Here is a 20,000-nt window from a genome sequence, read left to right as displayed (position 1 = left end):
CATTCTACTACGAGTTTTAGCGAGAATGTCAGTGGCGGGAACCAGTTATTGATGCAAGAAGTTTTATCATTTTGCTATCAGGAGAGGGCTTAACCTCCTTCAGTATAAATAACAACTTTTTGGCGAAAAAAAGGAAAATGAAGCTTTCCAGCGGGGTTTCTTTTTTTGAGAACATGCGCAAAAACTTTAAGTTGTATCTCGTACTCGTACTCGTCCTCAAATCTAAAGCGCTCTAATACCATGCATAGACTGGAAACCTTAAACATTGAAGGAGTGGTATAACTCAACCACATCACTGACACACCTCGCGATTAAGTTCACTTAACATGAGTTAATAGAGTTGGTATTATGAAACTGACCTCTTTCTTTGTACTCTATTTTACAGGATTTGAAAAGAATTTTGACAGTTACGGCCCAGATCGAGTAGACAGCGCGGAAGAACCATATGACTTTGACAGCCTGATGCATTATGACAATCAAGCATTTAGCAAAAACGGAGAAAATACACTACAAGCAATATCAGATCCCGACAGACATCTTGGTAATAAGGATGATTTTAGCGCTATCGACATTAAGCAGTTGTTAAAACATTATCCTTGTAAAGCTTGGGACAGGAAACCTGTTGATAATGGCGGCCAAAGGAAAGCGGAAGAAAGTAAGTGTACTGGGACGCCACTGCAATTAAAACCCTCCCCGGAGACTGCACACCTTTAAGCCTATTTCATATCTTTCAGTGTACTAACTGTGCTGGCTTCATTCAGAGTCAGTCGTAATCTTATAAGGTTTTCCCCTCTCTTTTTCTAAAGTTTTCACTCTTCGACTGAAAAAGTATGTTGGTTGGTCGCCAAAAAATTGAGTCAACCTGAAATATTTGTCGGATAGTTAGACGTCGCGGTTTTTCATAAGCTTTCTTTGATCCACTTAAAGTATCTGCAGGGGGAGATGATACAGACCGAAGAGACTGTACTCAGAAGGATCTATACTCCTGAAAGTCTTGCTACTCTCCGCTCTCTATATGCTGTTTAAAAGGCACTTGATACCGATGCGGAATTTCTCTTCCCCGACTGCAAAAGAAACAGGGCTTTAACCAAAAACTCCCGCGAGTTACTACAGTCTGTGCAAACACCAAAAGGACTGCTGACTGCTTCGAATTCACCGCAAAAGTGGCCCTATTTTATTTTGTAAAACAAATAGTAAAAAAATAGTTAAAAAACAAATTTGACCTCCTGAAAGTCAGTACTGCTAAAAAGGTTTCATTTGAATGGCCACACAGTAGGATTTTATCCACAGACTCGAAATGTCGTCACTGAAAAACAACCTACATCTTAACTGACATACTTTACTTAATGTTCCAGCAAAATGTCAAGATTTCTTCAAGAATGAATGCAAACATTTCGCGTCCCATGAAGGATACTGTGACTATTGGAAAAAATACATGACGAAGTGGTGTCCACTCTCTTGTGGATTTTGTAAACATGAGGCTCCTGCAGGTAAAAAAAAAACTGTTCCGGTGAAAATTTGGCAATAGACCTTTTCACTCTTTTTTCAACTTTTTATGGACAGAGCGGGCTAGGCGTTCTCAGCGAGTATCTCTCGGTGACGTCACAGCTTATGGTAGAGTCCAGGAATGACCGCGCCGAAAACGCCTGGGGACTAGGCTGGGAAAATCCGTCGACACCACTGAGAAGAGCGCCTTAATATTAATAAGATCGCCAAGTTTGAAAGTGATACGTCTTACGCGAGCGCCGATATAGCTCCGCAAAGTTGCCAAAATGTACAGACGTTTGTATAGACTGCAAAACAGTCGGTTTTTTTCTGAAAATAAGTGAAGAAATCGGTAAAGCGTGGCGTAAAAGTCTTACGCCCGCGAAGCGCGCGAGCCTCACACGCCCTGCGTGAGAAGAAATATTTTTAGCGTCTCTCCCCAGTCTCGCTCTCTGTTTTCAGCCTCGTTCGAGACCTTTTGTTTGACTGCTCGCGCGTACTTGAATACGCAAAAATACGGACTGTTTTGCAGTCTAACGTTTGTATGGTGGGGGGGGGGGGCAACACTTGAACGTCTGTAAAATATGGCGACTTTGAGAATCTGTATCTTTATTCACCCTTGCAACAAATCACTTTTAAACTTAGTAATTTTACTAATTTTAAGGCGCTCTTTTAAGTGGTGTCGACAGATTTACCCGAACTTTTCCATGTCAAAAGTTGAAAAGAAAAAAAGCGAAAAGGTCTATTAGTTTTTAGTAAAATCCAACTAGTGGTCTATTATCAATGCTGCGTTCTGATTGGTTAATGAGCTACTACTAGGCTATATGTTATAGCCCACTCGTAGCGAAAAGCGCGCGCTTTTTTGGCGGCAACAAAGGATTAAAGTCTAGCTTTAACTTGCTAAAATTTTTTTATTCTCGATATTTTTGACCACCTTGTTGGATTTTACTGAAAAAATAATATTCCTCTCGCCCTCATGGCCTCTGAGTCAATAGCCTATTCGGCCGGGCTCAACGAATAATTCTTAAAAGCATGTACTACTCTATAGTGGAACACATCAACTGTACGACAAATGTTTAGATCTATTTACCAATTAATAATAAGAATAATGGTAAGAATAATAGTTAATAACCATTTAGTTTAGTGAGACGTTAAGCTTTACTATTTAGCAACTTGACTACTGAAAGAGTGGTTCTGAAACGCAAAACACAGAAGCTGAAAAGGTTTATTTTTTTCCGCAGGCTATTAGTTAGACTCAGTAGTCGTGGCTGTCTCATGCGCCCACGATTCTCTACACCTCAGATTGAAAGAATCACCGGCTGGGGCCCGAGCATGAAGCTAATAACTGACTGCTTATTGTGGGATTATTTACAATCATATTATTTCCACCCGAAAATATCCTTGTTGTTAATCTTTTTTTTTTTTTCGTTTACAGACAGAAGACTTAATATATGGAAAGGAGAAAATTACACACAATGACAGATGAAGGACTATTAGATAAAATTATTTATAAGGGAAACATTTTGCTGATCAAGCTTTGCAGTCACATTATAGCTTAGCAAGAAATTAGCAGCAGTTTTGTGTTGAGCCCTGAATACTATTTGTTTTTTATGATTATTTATGGGAGATTACTACCACTACTATTGCTTTAGAGATTGCAGTTTTAAATATGTCAACTATACTCAGTTTTTTACACTGTAAATATGTTTCTAAAAGTATAGATCTGATCACTAAAAAAAGCCCCATTTATATCGATTTTATTATTTAAAAGTGAGTCTACTTTGAACAATATTGGCTCGCACCCGGTCTAATTAGTCCACATTTGGACAAAATGCCCTTTTTGAGTTGCAATGGTCAATAGAAAATATAACAAAGACATGTTTCAATAAATGTTACAAATCACATTACAATGACTGTAAATCTAACACTAACAGCATCCCACTAGAATTCTTGGTATTCTTTTGCCCATTTTACCCTTTCGTAGGCAACAGGTCTGTTGCATTTGTGATTAAATGACAGTGACAGATCTGGGAGAAGGCAGCTTCCCCTTATTTAAAGGCCAAACTAAGCCCTACAGGGCAAAGAAAAAGTATTTTTAAGGCTTCCCCCCCTGCCCGTCTTATCTTAAGGACTGGTTCAGCAGCCCCCCCCCCCCCACTTACTTAAAGACCAGGGATCAATTACGTTTTCTGGCAAACCGCCCACCTACCCGTCCCTTAAGCCATCAATAACACTTAATTCTCATTTAGTGTAAAATGTTGGCTTAGGGGAGGGGTAGGTTTGCAGTTTCCCAGAAACCGAAAATTGATCCAAGATCAGAATCCACCACTAAGTAAATAAAGCTTTTAACGAGATTCCAAGCTACTGCATATACAATGATGCATCAAAAGGAAGGACACCCATGCAATTCAGTGAACCACAGAAGCAGCTCTTTGGTTCCTTTCCAAGCTCTTTTAAACTATCTTGCCATTTGCATTCCCCTCTTTGTTCCCTTGCTGACAGAACACTGAATTCTCCTGAATAATCAAATGACAGCTCTTCCCCAACATCAATGTCCCTGGCAGCAAAGAGAGCCAGTCTGGGCACAATAGAATCCACTCTGACCGGCACCATGACAAGATTAGGGTTACAGGAGTGATTTATGAATCTTGATGCATTACCATGAAAACGGGCATCTACATGTGTTCTTAAGATGTGGTTTTCAGAAGAATGTTCTCTAAGAACGATGAGGTAGTTTCCTGTCTCATGTGTTAATTTCTGTGCACGTTTTTCGGCATCTTGCACTGAAATAAGTTCTCCAGCATATTCACACACAAAAGTGAATTTTCTTATGGTCTGCTGAGTTTTTAAGCCCCATCCTTTATGTTTTGTCTTGAAAACTTGGAGTTTTAACTGCAATCCTTTCTGAACAACTCTGTTCGGACAAGTCTCTGGGCAAGCACAGCAACTGTTGCATTCAAACACTGGTTGACAGTAATCTGGAGGAAAAAAAACAGCATATATATACTAGTTATTAACCTCATCTGTTCGGTCATTACAGTGAAATCTCAGACCAAGACCTTGATGTATTGACCAAGTGATAGCGGGGTCAATACATCATGGCCAAGGTCCGAGATTTCCCTGTAATGAACGAATAGACAAGGCTAATAAGTTATTCAATATATGGCCTTTTCTTTATAGACCTAAGCCTGCAATCAATAATTATTATTAAAACCAACAACTGGTCAGCGGATAACTTTAAAAAAAAAACATGTCACCTCAAAGAGTAGTACACCAGAGCCTGCGATACAGTCAGGTGACACTGGTTAGCAGATACCCTTTTTGAAAGCTGTCAATTGACCATAACATTGAAGTTCATGTGGATGTCCAATATCAAGTTAAACACAGATACCTTTGACACGTGCTTACTCATTACAAGAAAATAATACCCGAGTCATTACAAGAAACAGCCAACCAGAGCACGCGTACTAATTGTAGCTATATGATAAAACATATTGATACAGTCGACTCTTTTCTATGAAAACCACTTAAAGACAGCATACAGTTCCCCAAAGTGCCGAGACACCATGACAAACAATTGCTCAAAAAGGACACCTAGACATTGGTCCCTGCAGTTCTTATTAAACTCACTTTCTTTAACTCTCCTTATTGAGACAGAGAACTGTCTATGATTAGCAAGTGAGCCACCTCTCCGGGATGCTCTGACGAGCATCCTGGACAGCTTGCTCATAGGCTAGTCTATGATGAACATTTAGGGTATGTTCCTTTAAGATGATGCGGATCAGAAACGTTGGTCACTTGGATCATCATGAGGGGACACAAAGGACTTGCACTGTAAGTATCCCGGAGAGCTCCATACAATTCCTTATAATTTTGTTATAAGGAATTGTATGGAGCTTTCAAGGAGACTTTTCTTAATTAGTTTAGGCGCGGCGGATTTTGTCACGTATGATCGGCGTGAGGTGTTTCTCCCGACACCCTTCTGTCAGGAAAATGTCATCATATGAAAGCAAAACAGACACGATCGCGTCGGCGGGCCGAAGCCGGCAAAAATAAAAGGCTTTTCTTCTTCCATTTCAGAGGTCAGTTTTGTTTCGATCTGGTCAAAAATCAGGTTTTTAGGTTGTCGGTAATAAAATATTGTCTTATTCTGTTCTCAAGGACCTTTAGAAAACGAGACAAACGAGATAATTGACTAGAGAAAGAAGCGTGAAATTGGAAGAAAATTTTTTTTAATTCCCGCAGCGATTTTGCGAAATCGCGAAGCGCAATATATTCAGTTTCTTCTAAAGCCGTCATGATTAAGCAGTGTGATGTCATCACAACTAAAAATGAATTTAGTTTGTATCGCAAAAGCTGCGAAAATAGAGCTGAAAAAAAAATGGATCGGAAAAATTAATAAAATCACCAAGAAACCGTCTCGCGGGAGCTTTGTCAAACAAACCGTTGGTACGGTTTATTTAACCTAACCTGGAAAAGGAGACGTCTGCACGCAGAATGCATTTCATCCTACATGTAGTTGTGATTTCCAGAACGGACCCCGGGAGCCTCATTGCCGTAATATCTTCTACATTACAGAAACCACAGCAGAATCGCCCTGCTCGCGTGCTAACTTTCCGCTCCAATACGTATTATGACTATACAGTACCAGTGAATTGTTTCAAAATTTAAAGCGGCCAAAACTTATTTCCATCAGCGCGTAGTTAGTTAGTTAAGCAATAATAATGCACAGCACTGTAGATAACACGGTTCTAGAATATCTGACGGCTTCGCGTTTTGTTCGTCGCTGCATGCGATTTAATCGCTTATAACCTAACAGAAAATGTAAATGTACCTGAAGGAAATACCGTGTATTGCCTTACCTTAACACTGTGATGTGTGTAAATTGTCTTTTGCTATGGTTTTAGACAATACGACTTCTCCTGACTATCAATTGTGCGTCAAAACAAACGCGATAATGAAATAGTCGAAGTGCCATGGTGTAGCACTTTATGACAAAGTTTTAACTGGAAAACTTGTTGCCATCTGATGTACACCTGTATAGTCTATGTTTGTAAGCTCTGCCTAAAGAATCACTGGGTTACACTGCACCCATGGGTGTGCCACCTAAAGTGCAGCCTACGTTTGTTAGCTCTACCTAAAGAATCACTGGGTTACACTGCACCCATGGGTGTGCCACCTAAAGTGCAGCCTACGTTTGTTAGCTCTACCTAAAGAATCACTGGGTTACACTGCACCCATGGGTGTGCCACCTAAAGTGCAGCCTACGTTAACTTTGTTAGCTCTACCTTAAGAATCACTGGCTTACACTGTACTCACGGACGTTTGCCTCGTGCTCTCTTCAAAGACAAAAAAGCTATAGTCTGTTTGGCCAAAAATCAAGCTTTGTTTCACCTAAAAATTTGACACCATATTAGGGCCCCGAAAGACGTTAAAAGTTCCTCCATAATAGAAGAGTGTTTTGCTAGAGTTTACAAACGTTTGGCTCATGAGTTTCAATATAAAGGTGCAAAAACTTATCAGCATAATTATAACACACAAACATTGTCATCAAACTCCTGGCATGTAGCCTGAATAAGCCAAGCAAATATGAATAAAGCATATAACAAGAAATATTCGTCAAATGGTCTCGTTAAGTAAATTATACTTCACTTTGCGAAATAAATTTATCGCTTGTATCCGTGTTACGCATGAGGAAAAAGCGAGGAGTCATCGCATGACATTAGGTAACAGAGGTAATACTCACAAGTTTCACGAATTCCCATTCCACGATTTTTCGCCGAGTAACAAATTTAAAACTTCAATTCTTACCTTACAGTGGTCGGTTCATTTACCTTACATTTGCCAACACTAACAAACATGAACAAAACGATGAAATCCGGCACTCTTCTTTCAGAAGTAGCAAGTCGCATGAAGTACAATCCACCGATATGCGCTGCATTCTCACTACAAATATAAACATTTGCCGTGAAGAAAATACGACGAGGAGGAAAAAATGCCAGATCTTCGCCTCGGCAATGTATTCCAGCTACCAAGCTGGCGTATCTCCAGAAGGTGGACTCGAGGTGGGACAAACCTTGTGATTTTTTAGGAGCCCTTTGCGCGCAAACTAATTTATTCTGGCGAAATGAAGATTAAGAAAATGCATCTGAAATCTAATACACGACAAGAAAATTTTCGCACTTTCGAGGAGTGTGTCATATTAAATGGGATTAAGTCGGATTAGCTGCCCTCATTGGTTCCTCTGATGCACTATGATTTGAGCGATCCCAGATCACTGATCTTGATCTAGATCATCCCAATGGAATGCAGCCTAAGACAGTGCCAGGCACATACTCGTCCAGCGAGAAAGAAAGAGAGATTTAAAGTTGATAAAGAAAAAAAAGCAATCAACCACGTACACGTCATGGTCGGTCTGCTGGCTGTTATCTTCCTATTCCAGCCTGTAAGACCAGCACTTTGCAAGCTTCATATTTTGACCGTATTGTGAAACTGTGGAACAACTCATGCAATGAAGCCTTCCCTAGTGGTTTTACCTCTCTTAGCTGTTTTAAATCATTTTTGAAGAATTTGTACAAGTCTCCTTTAATGAATGTCTTTGATATGGACATGGTCTGCTCATGGTCAATCTCTCGTGAATGTTCTTGTCACTAACTGAATATGATATGTATAGGTATATATTTTCTTTTTCTTTTTTTAATTTTAGATTTCTCCACAGTTAGACGACAATTTTGCACAATTAGATTTTTCTACAATTAGACTTTCCTCTTACTACAACTAGATTTCACTTTTGTGTATATTTTAAATCCTTATATTTTCCTAGCGTAGGCACCCCGCATGGGTCTGAGTGTCCCGTTTGTGCCCATCCCTTTTGGGATTTAATTCTTTATGTTTCTATATTTTAGTTTTTTATTTTATTTTATTTTATTTATATTTTACTTTTCGATTTGACCTTGCCCAATAAAAATAAATAGACAAAAAACACCCACAAGAGGTTTGGTTGTGGACTACTTTAATTTTCAACTGCAATCTAGTTAGCCTTGTGAAAACTCACCAGTTAACTGCTGATTATAAATCTGAAGGCATCCACTACTGTCATAACATGGTCCATAGGCTTGCATGCAAGAGCAAACGTCTGCCATACATGTGATTTGATGACATTCACAGCCAGGGTAGAATGGAGAGTTGAATGAATCATTTACATTAGGCCCACCAATGCAAACTAATGTGTACTGTAAAGTAAAAGCCACATGGATTTAGTAAAACTGTGCATATCTCTGCAAAAATCCTGGCTACACCTCGAAAGGTGTTTCTACAGTTGGAAACTCGCCATTAATCCGATGGTCCCATAATTTTCTCCTGAAGAATTTTCCCATGCATGAACCCGGCGGGGAATGGAAAATCCCAGGGAGATGTGTTTTGGACTTAGCCTGCGTGGCAGGCATTTGAAAGGGAAGGGAAAGGGGGTTTTTGGCGCGAGGGAAACGCGAGGGGCGCGCGAGGAGGGAGGGAGGGAGGGAAACGCCTGGCAGGAAACCATTGTTTTCGCCATCCCGCCCACTAATTATATATGCAAAAATAACGCAACTGTGAATGACTAGCTGTCAAATAAGTCTGGCTGCGATGCGCTTATTTAAGTCGTATTTCGCGTACTGTTTTTCTTTTTTTTTTCCTAAAACAAGAAATCTGAAGTGAAGGTACTATTAAAAAAAACTATAAATGCGGTCGTCTGTTGAAGGAAGAAAGTCGCAACCATGCGTGGCTTGTTACATAAAATCCAGCATAAATCTATTACGTTTTTGCTGAAGGTATCGTGTTGGACTTCCCAACTTGCATGCAATGTTTGTCGGAGAAATTAATTACAAACACTTTACTGACTCTCGAACTGGATCCAGCGGGGCATACAAAAGAACGCTGGTAGCAGGGAAAGAAAGCTAAACTTCAAAGACCTACAATAAGGCTAATTCTGCAAACAATATTATTATTAAAGTAAGTTCCTGGCGGCTTTTATATAACGTCTATAACCAGCAAGAAGAAATCCTCAAACCAAAAATCGCTAAGGATTATATCTAGACCGCTTTGTCTTCAAGAATCTGGTCGTTGATAAAGTGTAGCCTGCGTGGTAGGCGTTTGAGGTCAAACAGCAGATAACAAGCACACATGCAGCATGATTTTTCCTTTCTCTCTTCTAGTGGGTCAAACAAGCCATTGGGAGACAAGACTTCTCAAAACCAGTCAGCAAAACTCATCTAGCTGACATGTCTTTTCCTTCATACGAGTCTTTTAATTGCTTTCTTCCATTCTCCTTTCAAGCTGAAATAGATACCTTCAGTTTTTAATCGTTCTAAAACGATGAATTCCATACAGAAATCTCATCGCGCCTCACTTAACAACATATTTTTAAATGATTACTGAAAGATCGATTAAGTTACTCAGTAGCGTGATGTTGATTTCAGCCAATCGGATTAAGGTATTAAGGCTGTGATTGACATGTTTTGAAGACGGACCAATCAGGATTTTAACATTCGCCTGGTGGATGTTAAAAACGAGAAAAACAATGGTCTCCTGGCAGGCGTTTCCCTCCTCCCTTCTCGCGCGCCCCTCGCGTTTCTCTCGCACCTAAAACTCCCTTTCCCTTCCCTTTCAAACGCCTGCCACGCAGGCTATTTTGGACTGGACACATGGGATATTACCCGGCAAATACAGGCGGCCGCACTCGCAAGTAAAGGATGAGTATTGACCTTATTCTAAATCCATCCTCTGAAAGTAAGTAAAAATTAATATTTCAGTTGAAATTAAGGCCACAATATTTTTGGGGTTTAAAAATGAACATTTCTAACACGGCGTTGTTGTTTACTCAATATCCTTTATCACATTACCCCAAATGCTGAAGGCTTTTCATCGTCGAGTTCATTCACCACTGGAACTTTCACCCTTTCCTTGCCCTGCGATACATCGTTATTGATCATCGGATGCAAGCTCTCTATACCCTCACTTTTCAGTTTGTTGTGAACTTTATTGTGGACGTAGCAATAGGTACTTCATATAAGGTACCATATATGGTATATTTGAAACGAAATGCCGCTGACAATGAGCCGTTGTTACCGTTGTTATAGAAACCGCGCAATACCGTTCAAAATGGCGAACAGGGAGAGCGATGCTCAAGAATATCTAAAGAAACACAAGATAATGGAATTATTTGAGAACTTAACAGCGCAATTGATCTACGAAAGACCAGGTAAGAAATTCAAAAAGCGATTTCTCGTTGTGGTGAGAGCCTTGTATTGTTGTTCATCATAGCATCAGTTTTGATTGACAGCTAGTTGATTTTGTTCTTGCACTTCCCTTCATAGAGGATCCAAAAGCGTACATGAAACAATTTTTGGAAAAACTAAAAGATGCGAGAACAGTGCAAAGAAACTACCCGTGCATATTCGACGACAGCAATGTTAGGTCATTGTTTGGAATGCTTGATGTCACAGGAAAAGGATTCATAACCTATGAACAGTACAAACAAGGTGATGTGACTAATGTGTGCAGGGCCCTTTACAGCGCTACCTCACAAACATTTAACCATCGGTTGTGTTTTTTGCTTCCATCAATCATAATGGAATATTCAGGAAACAAAGGTTTTCATCAATGGACTCGAAAGGTCAAATCTGTGGACTGTATACTTACTTGTCTGGGGGGTGAATTGTCTGACATTTCTTTGATAATGTTATAAAACAATTAGTTCATGCGTCAGCATGCGTATGTCGAGATATTGAGCATGCTGGAAGTTTGGAAAGCACGAAAGAGGCGACTCTTGATTGCTTTCCAAACTTCCCAAGTGCTCTATATCTCGACATACGGACAGCTGAAGCATGAACTGATATTATTGTTTTAAAACATTGTCAAAGGAATGTCAGACAATTCATGCCCCAGACAATTTGCCCCCAACAACTAGCCCCGAGTATACAGTATCACCTGAGTTAAATATCTTCGAATCGCTCGTTTAGTAAATGAACTGTCTTCAACCCCTTTCTAAATGTCTAGTTGTCTGAGTGGCTCCCGCCCCTTGAAATTCTAAATAAGTTCACAATTCGAATCCACTTAATGCATGCAGGGATGTGTAGTCCAAGAGACACCAGTCCCATGAAAAACAAATTGTTATGTTAAACGTAATCTACAAAGTGGAACTTAAGTCCATAATGTGGAGGCTAGTTGTCGGGGGCTTACTGGGGGGCAAATTGTCCGGATACCTATCAATGCAGCAGTTACCTTATAGCGTGTACTCAAAGCACACACATCAATGTCTATGTGACTATATTTTGTTACCTCATAGTTATATTTTTGTCTTGAACCTGAGAGAAAGTTTAATCAAGTTGCTTAAAGATTTTAGATGCAAAAAGATTTTTTTGCCAAAAGATTTTAAAATCCATATTGAGGTGCCGGAAAACTATTAATTCACCAAAAAATTCTTTTTGAAAGAAATAACTTTGCAAGGAATGATTTCCACCCACCATAGCCCACACAGCTTGCCAAATAACAACATCATCAACACTCACCTCTTTTCCCTAGCAAATTCAAAAGTTTTTTCTTGAGTTTACGTTATAAAACACATGGTTAATGCTTTATCATGTACTGTTGAGTTATGGATACACTTGGGAGACGTCTTGGGAGGATTGCTACGCTCACAAGAACTCGAGATAAATTATAGTTTACTGACGTCATCAGCATACTCAATGGGAATATGAAGCACGCTCATGCTATTGAATGTTATAAAGGGTTGTAGTTAGAATTTGAAAAGATGGAAGAATATATTCAATAGGTAGAATTAGTATGCAAAGCCCCAATGGGCACAACATTCTAGGGGGGTTTGGGGTATGCCCCCCAGGAAAATTTTCAACATTGTGAAAGCTCAGAGATGCAATTTGGTATTTGCATTAAAGAGAGAAATTATTACTTTAACCCCAAGGGCATTATATACTGCTTTGATGCAAAGTATAAAAAAATTGTGTTTTTTAAAGCAGTGAAAGCTTAGTAAATCATTTGAATTCTGATAATCAGCTCTTGCTCACTGGATATAGAGTGCTTGATTTTGCTTTCAGTCTTTCAGAGAACAAGTGAGTTACTAACATAATTTAGCAAGTTGAATATTTAATAAGTGATTTAACATTTGGAAGGGGGAATGGGTGGGCTGGGGCTTGGGTGGGATGCAATCCGAGTGTCTATGAAACTCTTTTGTTTTCTTGACAATAATTATATCAACACTTACTACTATGTTGCCTCAGAGATTCCCATTGTAAGGCTTTCAGTGATGGTTCATTAATAATATTTTTTGCTCTAAACAGGTCTTGAGACACTAGGGATTAAAAAATATGACAACGATCCTCCAGGTGGAGACATGGATAGGATAAGTTCTGAAGCATTTTTAAAAGAAGCGTAAGTGGAGTGTTTTATTCTTTGGAATAATGACAGTCAGACTGGTTTGATTTTTTTTTGTGTGTGACCATTTGCTTTTTATATTACCTATTAGTTTTACAGCAAGACATTTAAGGGAATTAATAACCATAAGGTTCTGTTTTGGTTTAAAATTTTCAAACTAAAAATAAAATAACAAAATGTCTCTTACAGGCTGCTAACCATCACAATAGAGAAATTGTCAACATTAATGTTGACCCTGTCCTCATGCTACAGATACTAATACCTGAATAATTCCAGTTATATTATAATAAATTGAATGACCAACAGTTCCCCCAAATACTTCTGTCAATAACAATATCAAAATTACAGCTGCAATCACTGATCAAGTAGGAAATGGTAGTGATGAGGCAATTCAATGAATTACTATATTTCAATAAAATGATGTTCTCACATTATTGTTTGTATTTTACTCTTGTTGTTCTTTTGTTTTCTTTTCAGGCGTCAGGGTCTTGCTCAAGCATCAGCAACATTTGCTTTGTAAATATTTATATAACCACATTGTGTCATATTTAGAGGTGATAGTCTGTTACATAGAAGAGGATATGTTATTTTACTTGTGCATGTTAGTACAATATTGTGTATAGCTATACTGCTGTTTAAATAAATCACTTTTACTTGGCTTAGCCCGCTGTGATTATGGTTTTAATTATTAAATACATACATAATAAGAAAAGTCATTTTTTAGAAAAGTAGTTGCATCGATCTACATTGTACAGTCTCCTTTGCAGCCATTTTCAGGGTTGTCGTGCAGTGCTCCTCCCGATTTTTGAATGAGGACTGGGGTGAGTTTCAAAATGACATGTACATAGGGTGGTGACCTTAAAGACAGTTGCAAATTATAAAGATGACTATTGTTTCTTTATTTGGATTTTTCATACAGCTGGAAATTTTCCACAACAGCACATGCTCTCAACAGTAACTGGTGATCATATGCTATCCAACAATAAAACTGTTCCCCCCGCCCCCCCCCCCCCCCCCCCAAAAAAAAAAAGTTTCTGAACTAGCAACACTGCCAAATCTTTGACATCTTAGCCAAGGTTTAGACGCCAAACTTTTCATGAGCCAAACATAACTCAAATTAGGGCTGGCCCAAACTATTTAGACCGGCTGAATTGATTCAGACGCCGATCTTAATTCCAGCCGAACGAAATACAAAAGGAGAAAAATGCTCATTTTTTGGTCAAACTTCTTGCAAAATAGGTTATTATAATTATTTGTGCATTAGGTTCAGTACATGAAAAGTATGGCATCTGAATCAAAGCCGGGCTTGGCATGACGAACAGCTGAGTCGTTCCAAATTGAAACAGGCATTCCTAATTGATTCAGACGCCGAACTTTTCTTGTACTTAGTTCAATGTATTAGGTTCGGCTCATAAAAAGATCAGCGTCTGAACAGGACCTTACGGTAACAATGACGAGTTACCCAGGAATGAAAATTAAGACCGCCTCGTGAGATTTACTTTGTGTGATTCATAAAATTGTGCTGACATAAATTAAAGTTTTTCATCATGGGCTATACTTAATGACTCACCCCTTGAAAAACTAATTTATTTTCTTTTTTGAGAATATCAATGGTTCAAGATTCCCCAGGCAAAGCAGAGATCAAAATTAGTTTTTAGTTAAATTGTTTAATTTACTGTTTTTTTTTTTTTTATATATTATTACATTTTCCTGACAAAACCAGCAAAAAGACTTTTATCAGTTTTTTTATTGTGATCTATGGAAAGCATCTTTTATAGTACACTACCAAAGTGACTGTATCCCCAAAAGTAACAGCAAGCAGGAAACACTGCAAACAATTTATTCGTGTATTTTAGTCTTTATTCAATGACTGCTATTATTTTTTCTCTTAATTGCAACAAAAAACGTGCTTTTCCTATTTCGCTTATATGATACTGCTCAAATATTTTTAGCAATTCTAGCTTAGTTCTGAGGGACACAATAGCCAGAATTTGGGCAAGATTTTTTCTCTGTTCAGCTGAAAGGCACTTAAGCGTATGACAATGTCAAAATTCATTGAAAAGAAGAACTTCTAAGTATAGCAACTGCAACACCTCACTTTATAAGACTTCGTACAGCCTCATTTTTTTTATTCGCGCCCCTCCCAACCACCAGCACTAATTCTGTGACCAGTTTATGAATACAGTCTGGTTTAGGATACTTAGCAAGACGGTTTTCGTAAGAGAAAATTAATTCATTTAGCAGTCAATGGTGTCACAATCTGTCTCGTTTCTACACACATAGCAGCCTTCTTCACCTACGCATCGAAGGTAACACACTTCCACTGTATAGCAAACTGTGCTAGAACAATTGCGTCGATGAACACGATTCTTATTTTTGCCTGAAATAAGGTAAAACAAAGAGTGAGTTTTAAAACATTGTATTATAAGATTCTTGTATGCTAGCTCAGTTGGTTATAATTTTGTTTTCAATATGCCCTTGACACGACACTCGTGGCGCGGCATGTTTAACCTCCCATCATGCAGACATACATTCATAGGACTTGTGGAAGATTTGCGTTCATTGAAGACTTCGGCCTGAAGTAACCGAAGATTCAAACGCGAAGCCAAAGTCATATATATACACTGTAAGTAATACCTGTTCTACAGGACTCTGCTTGCTCTTCAAAGGTTACCTTTTCAGTCTTTACTCAATCAGTTAATAAATCCCAAACTTTACTGTTTCTTCATAGCCTGCGAAGACATCCGTTTCTCCTCGCTCTTCGCCGCTGGGGAAGTTTCGCGCGGAAACGGATGTTTATTTTTCCAGCGTTTTTCGGACAAGCGAAGATAGTCTCCCTCGCAGGCGTTTTAGGGGAGCTCGTATTTCGTTTCTCCCCACAGCTGTATTTTATGTTAGGTTCGTTTAATTTATAAATTGTGCTGTTATTTTATGAATTTTTGTAAGTCTAAAAGCAGCAACTAACTTGTATCAATGTATCAAAATACAGCTGCGGGGAGGTACGAAATACCAGCTCCCTAAAAACGCCTGTATGGGAGGCTAAGCGAAGACAAACGCAAGGTTGGCCTGCGTACAGACATCTCCTTTTTCCTTTTTTACTTGCGAGTACAAAGAAAATAGGAGAGGTATGCACGTAGGCTAGCACGAGGTAGGCGTGGAGCGCAAGACGCGCGCGACAGGAGAAGGCAAATTGTCCGGATACCTATCAATGCAGCAGTTACCTTATAGCGTGTACTCAAAGCACACACATCAATGTCTATGTGACTATATTTTGTTACCTCATAGTTATATTTTTGTCTTGAACCTGAGAGAAAGTTTAATCAAGTTGCTTAAAGATTTTAGATGCAAAAAGATTTTTTTGCCAAAAGATTTTAAAATCCATATTGAGGTGCCGGAAAACTATTAATTCACCAAAAAATTCTTTTTGAAAGAAATAACTTTGCAAGGAATGATTTCCACCCACCATAGCCCACACAGCTTGCCAAATAACAACATCATCAACACTCACCTCTTTTCCCTAGCAAATTCAAAAGTTTTTTCTTGAGTTTACGTTATAAAACACATGGTTAATGCTTTATCATGTACTGTTGAGTTATGGATACACTTGGGAGACGTCTTGGGAGGATTGCTACGCTCACAAGAACTCGAGATAAATTATAGTTTACTGACGTCATCAGCATACTCAATGGGAATATGAAGCACGCTCATGCTATTGAATGTTATAAAGGGTTGTAGTTAGAATTTGAAAAGATGGAAGAATATATTCAATAGGTAGAATTAGTATGCAAAGCCCCAATGGGCACAACATTCTAGGGGGGTTTGGGGTATGCCCCCCAGGAAAATTTTCAACATTGTGAAAGCTCAGAGATGCAATTTGGTATTTGCATTAAAGAGAGAAATTATTACTTTAACCCCAAGGGCATTATATACTGCTTTGATGCAAAGTATAAAAAAATTGTGTTTTTTAAAGCAGTGAAAGCTTAGTAAATCATTTGAATTCTGATAATCAGCTCTTGCTCACTGGATATAGAGTGCTTGATTTTGCTTTCAGTCTTTCAGAGAACAAGTGAGTTACTAACATAATTTAGCAAGTTGAATATTTAATAAGTGATTTAACATTTGGAAGGGGGAATGGGTGGGCTGGGGCTTGGGTGGGATGCAATCCGAGTGTCTATGAAACTCTTTTGTTTTCTTGACAATAATTATATCAACACTTACTACTATGTTGCCTCAGAGATTCCCATTGTAAGGCTTTCAGTGATGGTTCATTAATAATATTTTTTGCTCTAAACAGGTCTTGAGACACTAGGGATTAAAAAATATGACAACGATCCTCCAGGTGGAGACATGGATAGGATAAGTTCTGAAGCATTTTTAAAAGAAGCGTAAGTGGAGTGTTTTATTCTTTGGAATAATGACAGTCAGACTGGTTTGATTTTTTTTTGTGTGTGACCATTTGCTTTTTATATTACCTATTAGTTTTACAGCAAGACATTTAAGGGAATTAATAACCATAAGGTTCTGTTTTGGTTTAAAATTTTCAAACTAAAAATAAAATAACAAAATGTCTCTTACAGGCTGCTAACCATCACAATAGAGAAATTGTCAACATTAATGTTGACCCTGTCCTCATGCTACAGATACTAATACCTGAATAATTCCAGTTATATTATAATAAATTGAATGACCAACAGTTCCCCCAAATACTTCTGTCAATAACAATATCAAAATTACAGCTGCAATCACTGATCAAGTAGGAAATGGTAGTGATGAGGCAATTCAATGAATTACTATATTTCAATAAAATGATGTTCTCACATTATTGTTTGTATTTTACTCTTGTTGTTCTTTTGTTTTCTTTTCAGGCGTCAGGGTCTTGCTCAAGCATCAGCAACATTTGCTTTGTAAATATTTATATAACCACATTGTGTCATATTTAGAGGTGATAGTCTGTTACATAGAAGAGGATATGTTATTTTACTTGTGCATGTTAGTACAATATTGTGTATAGCTATACTGCTGTTTAAATAAATCACTTTTACTTGGCTTAGCCCGCTGTGATTATGGTTTTAATTATTAAATACATACATAATAAGAAAAGTCATTTTTTAGAAAAGTAGTTGCATCGATCTACATTGTACAGTCTCCTTTGCAGCCATTTTCAGGGTTGTCGTGCAGTGCTCCTCCCGATTTTTGAATGAGGACTGGGGTGAGTTTCAAAATGACATGTACATAGGGTGGTGACCTTAAAGACAGTTGCAAATTATAAAGATGACTATTGTTTCTTTATTTGGATTTTTCATACAGCTGGAAATTTTCCACAACAGCACATGCTCTCAACAGTAACTGGTGATCATATGCTATCCAACAATAAAACTGTTCCCCCCGCCCCCCCCCCCCCCCCCCCCAAAAAAAAAAGTTTCTGAACTAGCAACACTGCCAAATCTTTGACATCTTAGCCAAGGTTTAGACGCCAAACTTTTCATGAGCCAAACATAACTCAAATTAGGGCTGGCCCAAACTATTTAGACCGGCTGAATTGATTCAGACGCCGATCTTAATTCCAGCCGAACGAAATACAAAAGGAGAAAAATGCTCATTTTTTGGTCAAACTTCTTGCAAAATAGGTTATTATAATTATTTGTGCATTAGGTTCAGTACATGAAAAGTATGGCATCTGAATCAAAGCCGGGCTTGGCATGACGAACAGCTGAGTCGTTCCAAATTGAAACAGGCATTCCTAATTGATTCAGACGCCGAACTTTTCTTGTACTTAGTTCAATGTATTAGGTTCGGCTCATAAAAAGATCAGCGTCTGAACAGGACCTTACGGTAACAATGACGAGTTACCCAGGAATGAAAATTAAGACCGCCTCGTGAGATTTACTTTGTGTGATTCATAAAATTGTGCTGACATAAATTAAAGTTTTTCATCATGGGCTATACTTAATGACTCACCCCTTGAAAAACTAATTTATTTTCTTTTTTGAGAATATCAATGGTTCAAGATTCCCCAGGCAAAGCAGAGATCAAAATTAGTTTTTAGTTAAATTGTTTAATTTACTGGTTTTTTTTTTTTTATATATTATTACATTTTCCTGACAAAACCAGCAAAAAGACTTTTATCAGTTTTTTTATTGTGATCTATGGAAAGCATCTTTTATAGTACACTACCAAAGTGACTGTATCCCCAAAAGTAACAGCAAGCAGGAAACACTGCAAACAATTTATTCGTGTATTTTAGTCTTTATTCAATGACTGCTATTATTTTTTCTCTTAATTGCAACAAAAAACGTGCTTTTCCTATTTCGCTTATATGATACTGCTCAAATATTTTTAGCAATTCTAGCTTAGTTCTGAGGGACACAATAGCCAGAATTTGGGCAAGATTTTTTCTCTGTTCAGCTGAAAGGCACTTAAGCGTATGACAATGTCAAAATTCATTGAAAAGAAGAACTTCTAAGTATAGCAACTGCAACACCTCACTTTATAAGACTTCGTACAGCCTCATTTTTTTTATTCGCGCCCCTCCCAACCACCAGCACTAATTCTGTGACCAGTTTATGAATACAGTCTGGTTTAGGATACTTAGCAAGACGGTTTTCGTAAGAGAAAATTAATTCATTTAGCAGTCAATGGTGTCACAATCTGTCTCGTTTCTACACACATAGCAGCCTTCTTCACCTACGCATCGAAGGTAACACACTTCCACTGTATAGCAAACTGTGCTAGAACAATTGCGTCGATGAACACGATTCTTATTTTTGCCTGAAATAAGGTAAAACAAAGAGTGAGTTTTAAAACATTGTATTATAAGATTCTTGTATGCTAGCTCAGTTGGTTATAATTTTGTTTTCAATATGCCCTTGACACGACACTCGTGGCGCGGCATGTTTAACCTCCCATCATGCAGACATACATTCATAGGACTTGTGGAAGATTTGCGTTCATTGAAGACTTCGGCCTGAAGTAACCGAAGATTCAAACGCGAAGCCAAAGTCATATATATACACTGTAAGTAATACCTGTTCTACAGGACTCTGCTTGCTCTTCAAAGGTTACCTTTTCAGTCTTTACTCAATCAGTTA

General features: G+C 38.3%; 3 protein-coding genes and 1 long non-coding RNA gene across 4 annotated transcripts in view; 3 read left to right on the top strand and 1 right to left on the bottom strand.

The window, feature by feature from the left end:
• Positions 1-3,541, top strand: part of LOC140948604 (hatching enzyme 1.2-like) — a 10,411-nt gene extending 6,870 nt beyond the window's left edge. Inside the window, exons 5-7 of the mRNA XM_073397870.1 lie at positions 386-655; positions 1,356-1,490; positions 2,921-3,541. Of these exons, the coding sequence (XP_073253971.1) occupies positions 386-655; positions 1,356-1,490; positions 2,921-2,964 (449 nt within the window). The 3' untranslated portion in view covers positions 2,965-3,541. The remainder of the gene's footprint in view (positions 1-385; positions 656-1,355; positions 1,491-2,920) is intronic.
• A 148-nt stretch (positions 3,542-3,689) lies between these two features.
• On the bottom strand, positions 3,690-10,525 carry LOC140948503 (histone-lysine N-methyltransferase SETMAR-like). Its single transcript, XM_073397745.1, has 3 exons — positions 10,365-10,525; positions 8,540-8,717; positions 3,690-4,463 (listed from the first exon to the last, which is right to left on the bottom strand). Exons 1-3 carry the CDS (start codon positions 10,452-10,454, stop codon positions 3,847-3,849), a joined length of 885 nt encoding a protein of 294 aa, XP_073253846.1. The 5' UTR covers positions 10,455-10,525; the 3' UTR covers positions 3,690-3,846.
• A 42-nt stretch (positions 10,526-10,567) lies between these two features.
• Positions 10,568-13,574, top strand: LOC140948504 (EF-hand calcium-binding domain-containing protein 10-like). The gene is made up of 4 exons (XM_073397746.1): positions 10,568-10,723; positions 10,839-11,003; positions 12,819-12,909; positions 13,390-13,574. Exons 1-4 carry the CDS (start codon positions 10,576-10,578, stop codon positions 13,430-13,432), a joined length of 447 nt encoding a protein of 148 aa, XP_073253847.1. The 5' UTR covers positions 10,568-10,575; the 3' UTR covers positions 13,433-13,574.
• Positions 13,575-17,121: 3,547 nt separating this feature from the next.
• On the top strand, positions 17,122-17,962 carry LOC140949228 (uncharacterized). The gene is made up of 2 exons (XR_012167097.1): positions 17,122-17,297; positions 17,778-17,962. It is a non-coding gene; the product is annotated as an uncharacterized lncRNA (long non-coding RNA).
• Positions 17,963-20,000: the final 2,038 nt, after the last annotated feature.

Source organism: Porites lutea, chromosome 9, assembly GCF_958299795.1.
Source record: "Porites lutea chromosome 9, jaPorLute2.1, whole genome shotgun sequence".
NCBI classification, from domain to species: domain Eukaryota; kingdom Metazoa; phylum Cnidaria; class Anthozoa; order Scleractinia; family Poritidae; genus Porites; species Porites lutea.
The sequence above is the reverse complement of the archived record's forward strand: the minus strand, read 5'-3'. Positions and strand labels throughout refer to the sequence as shown.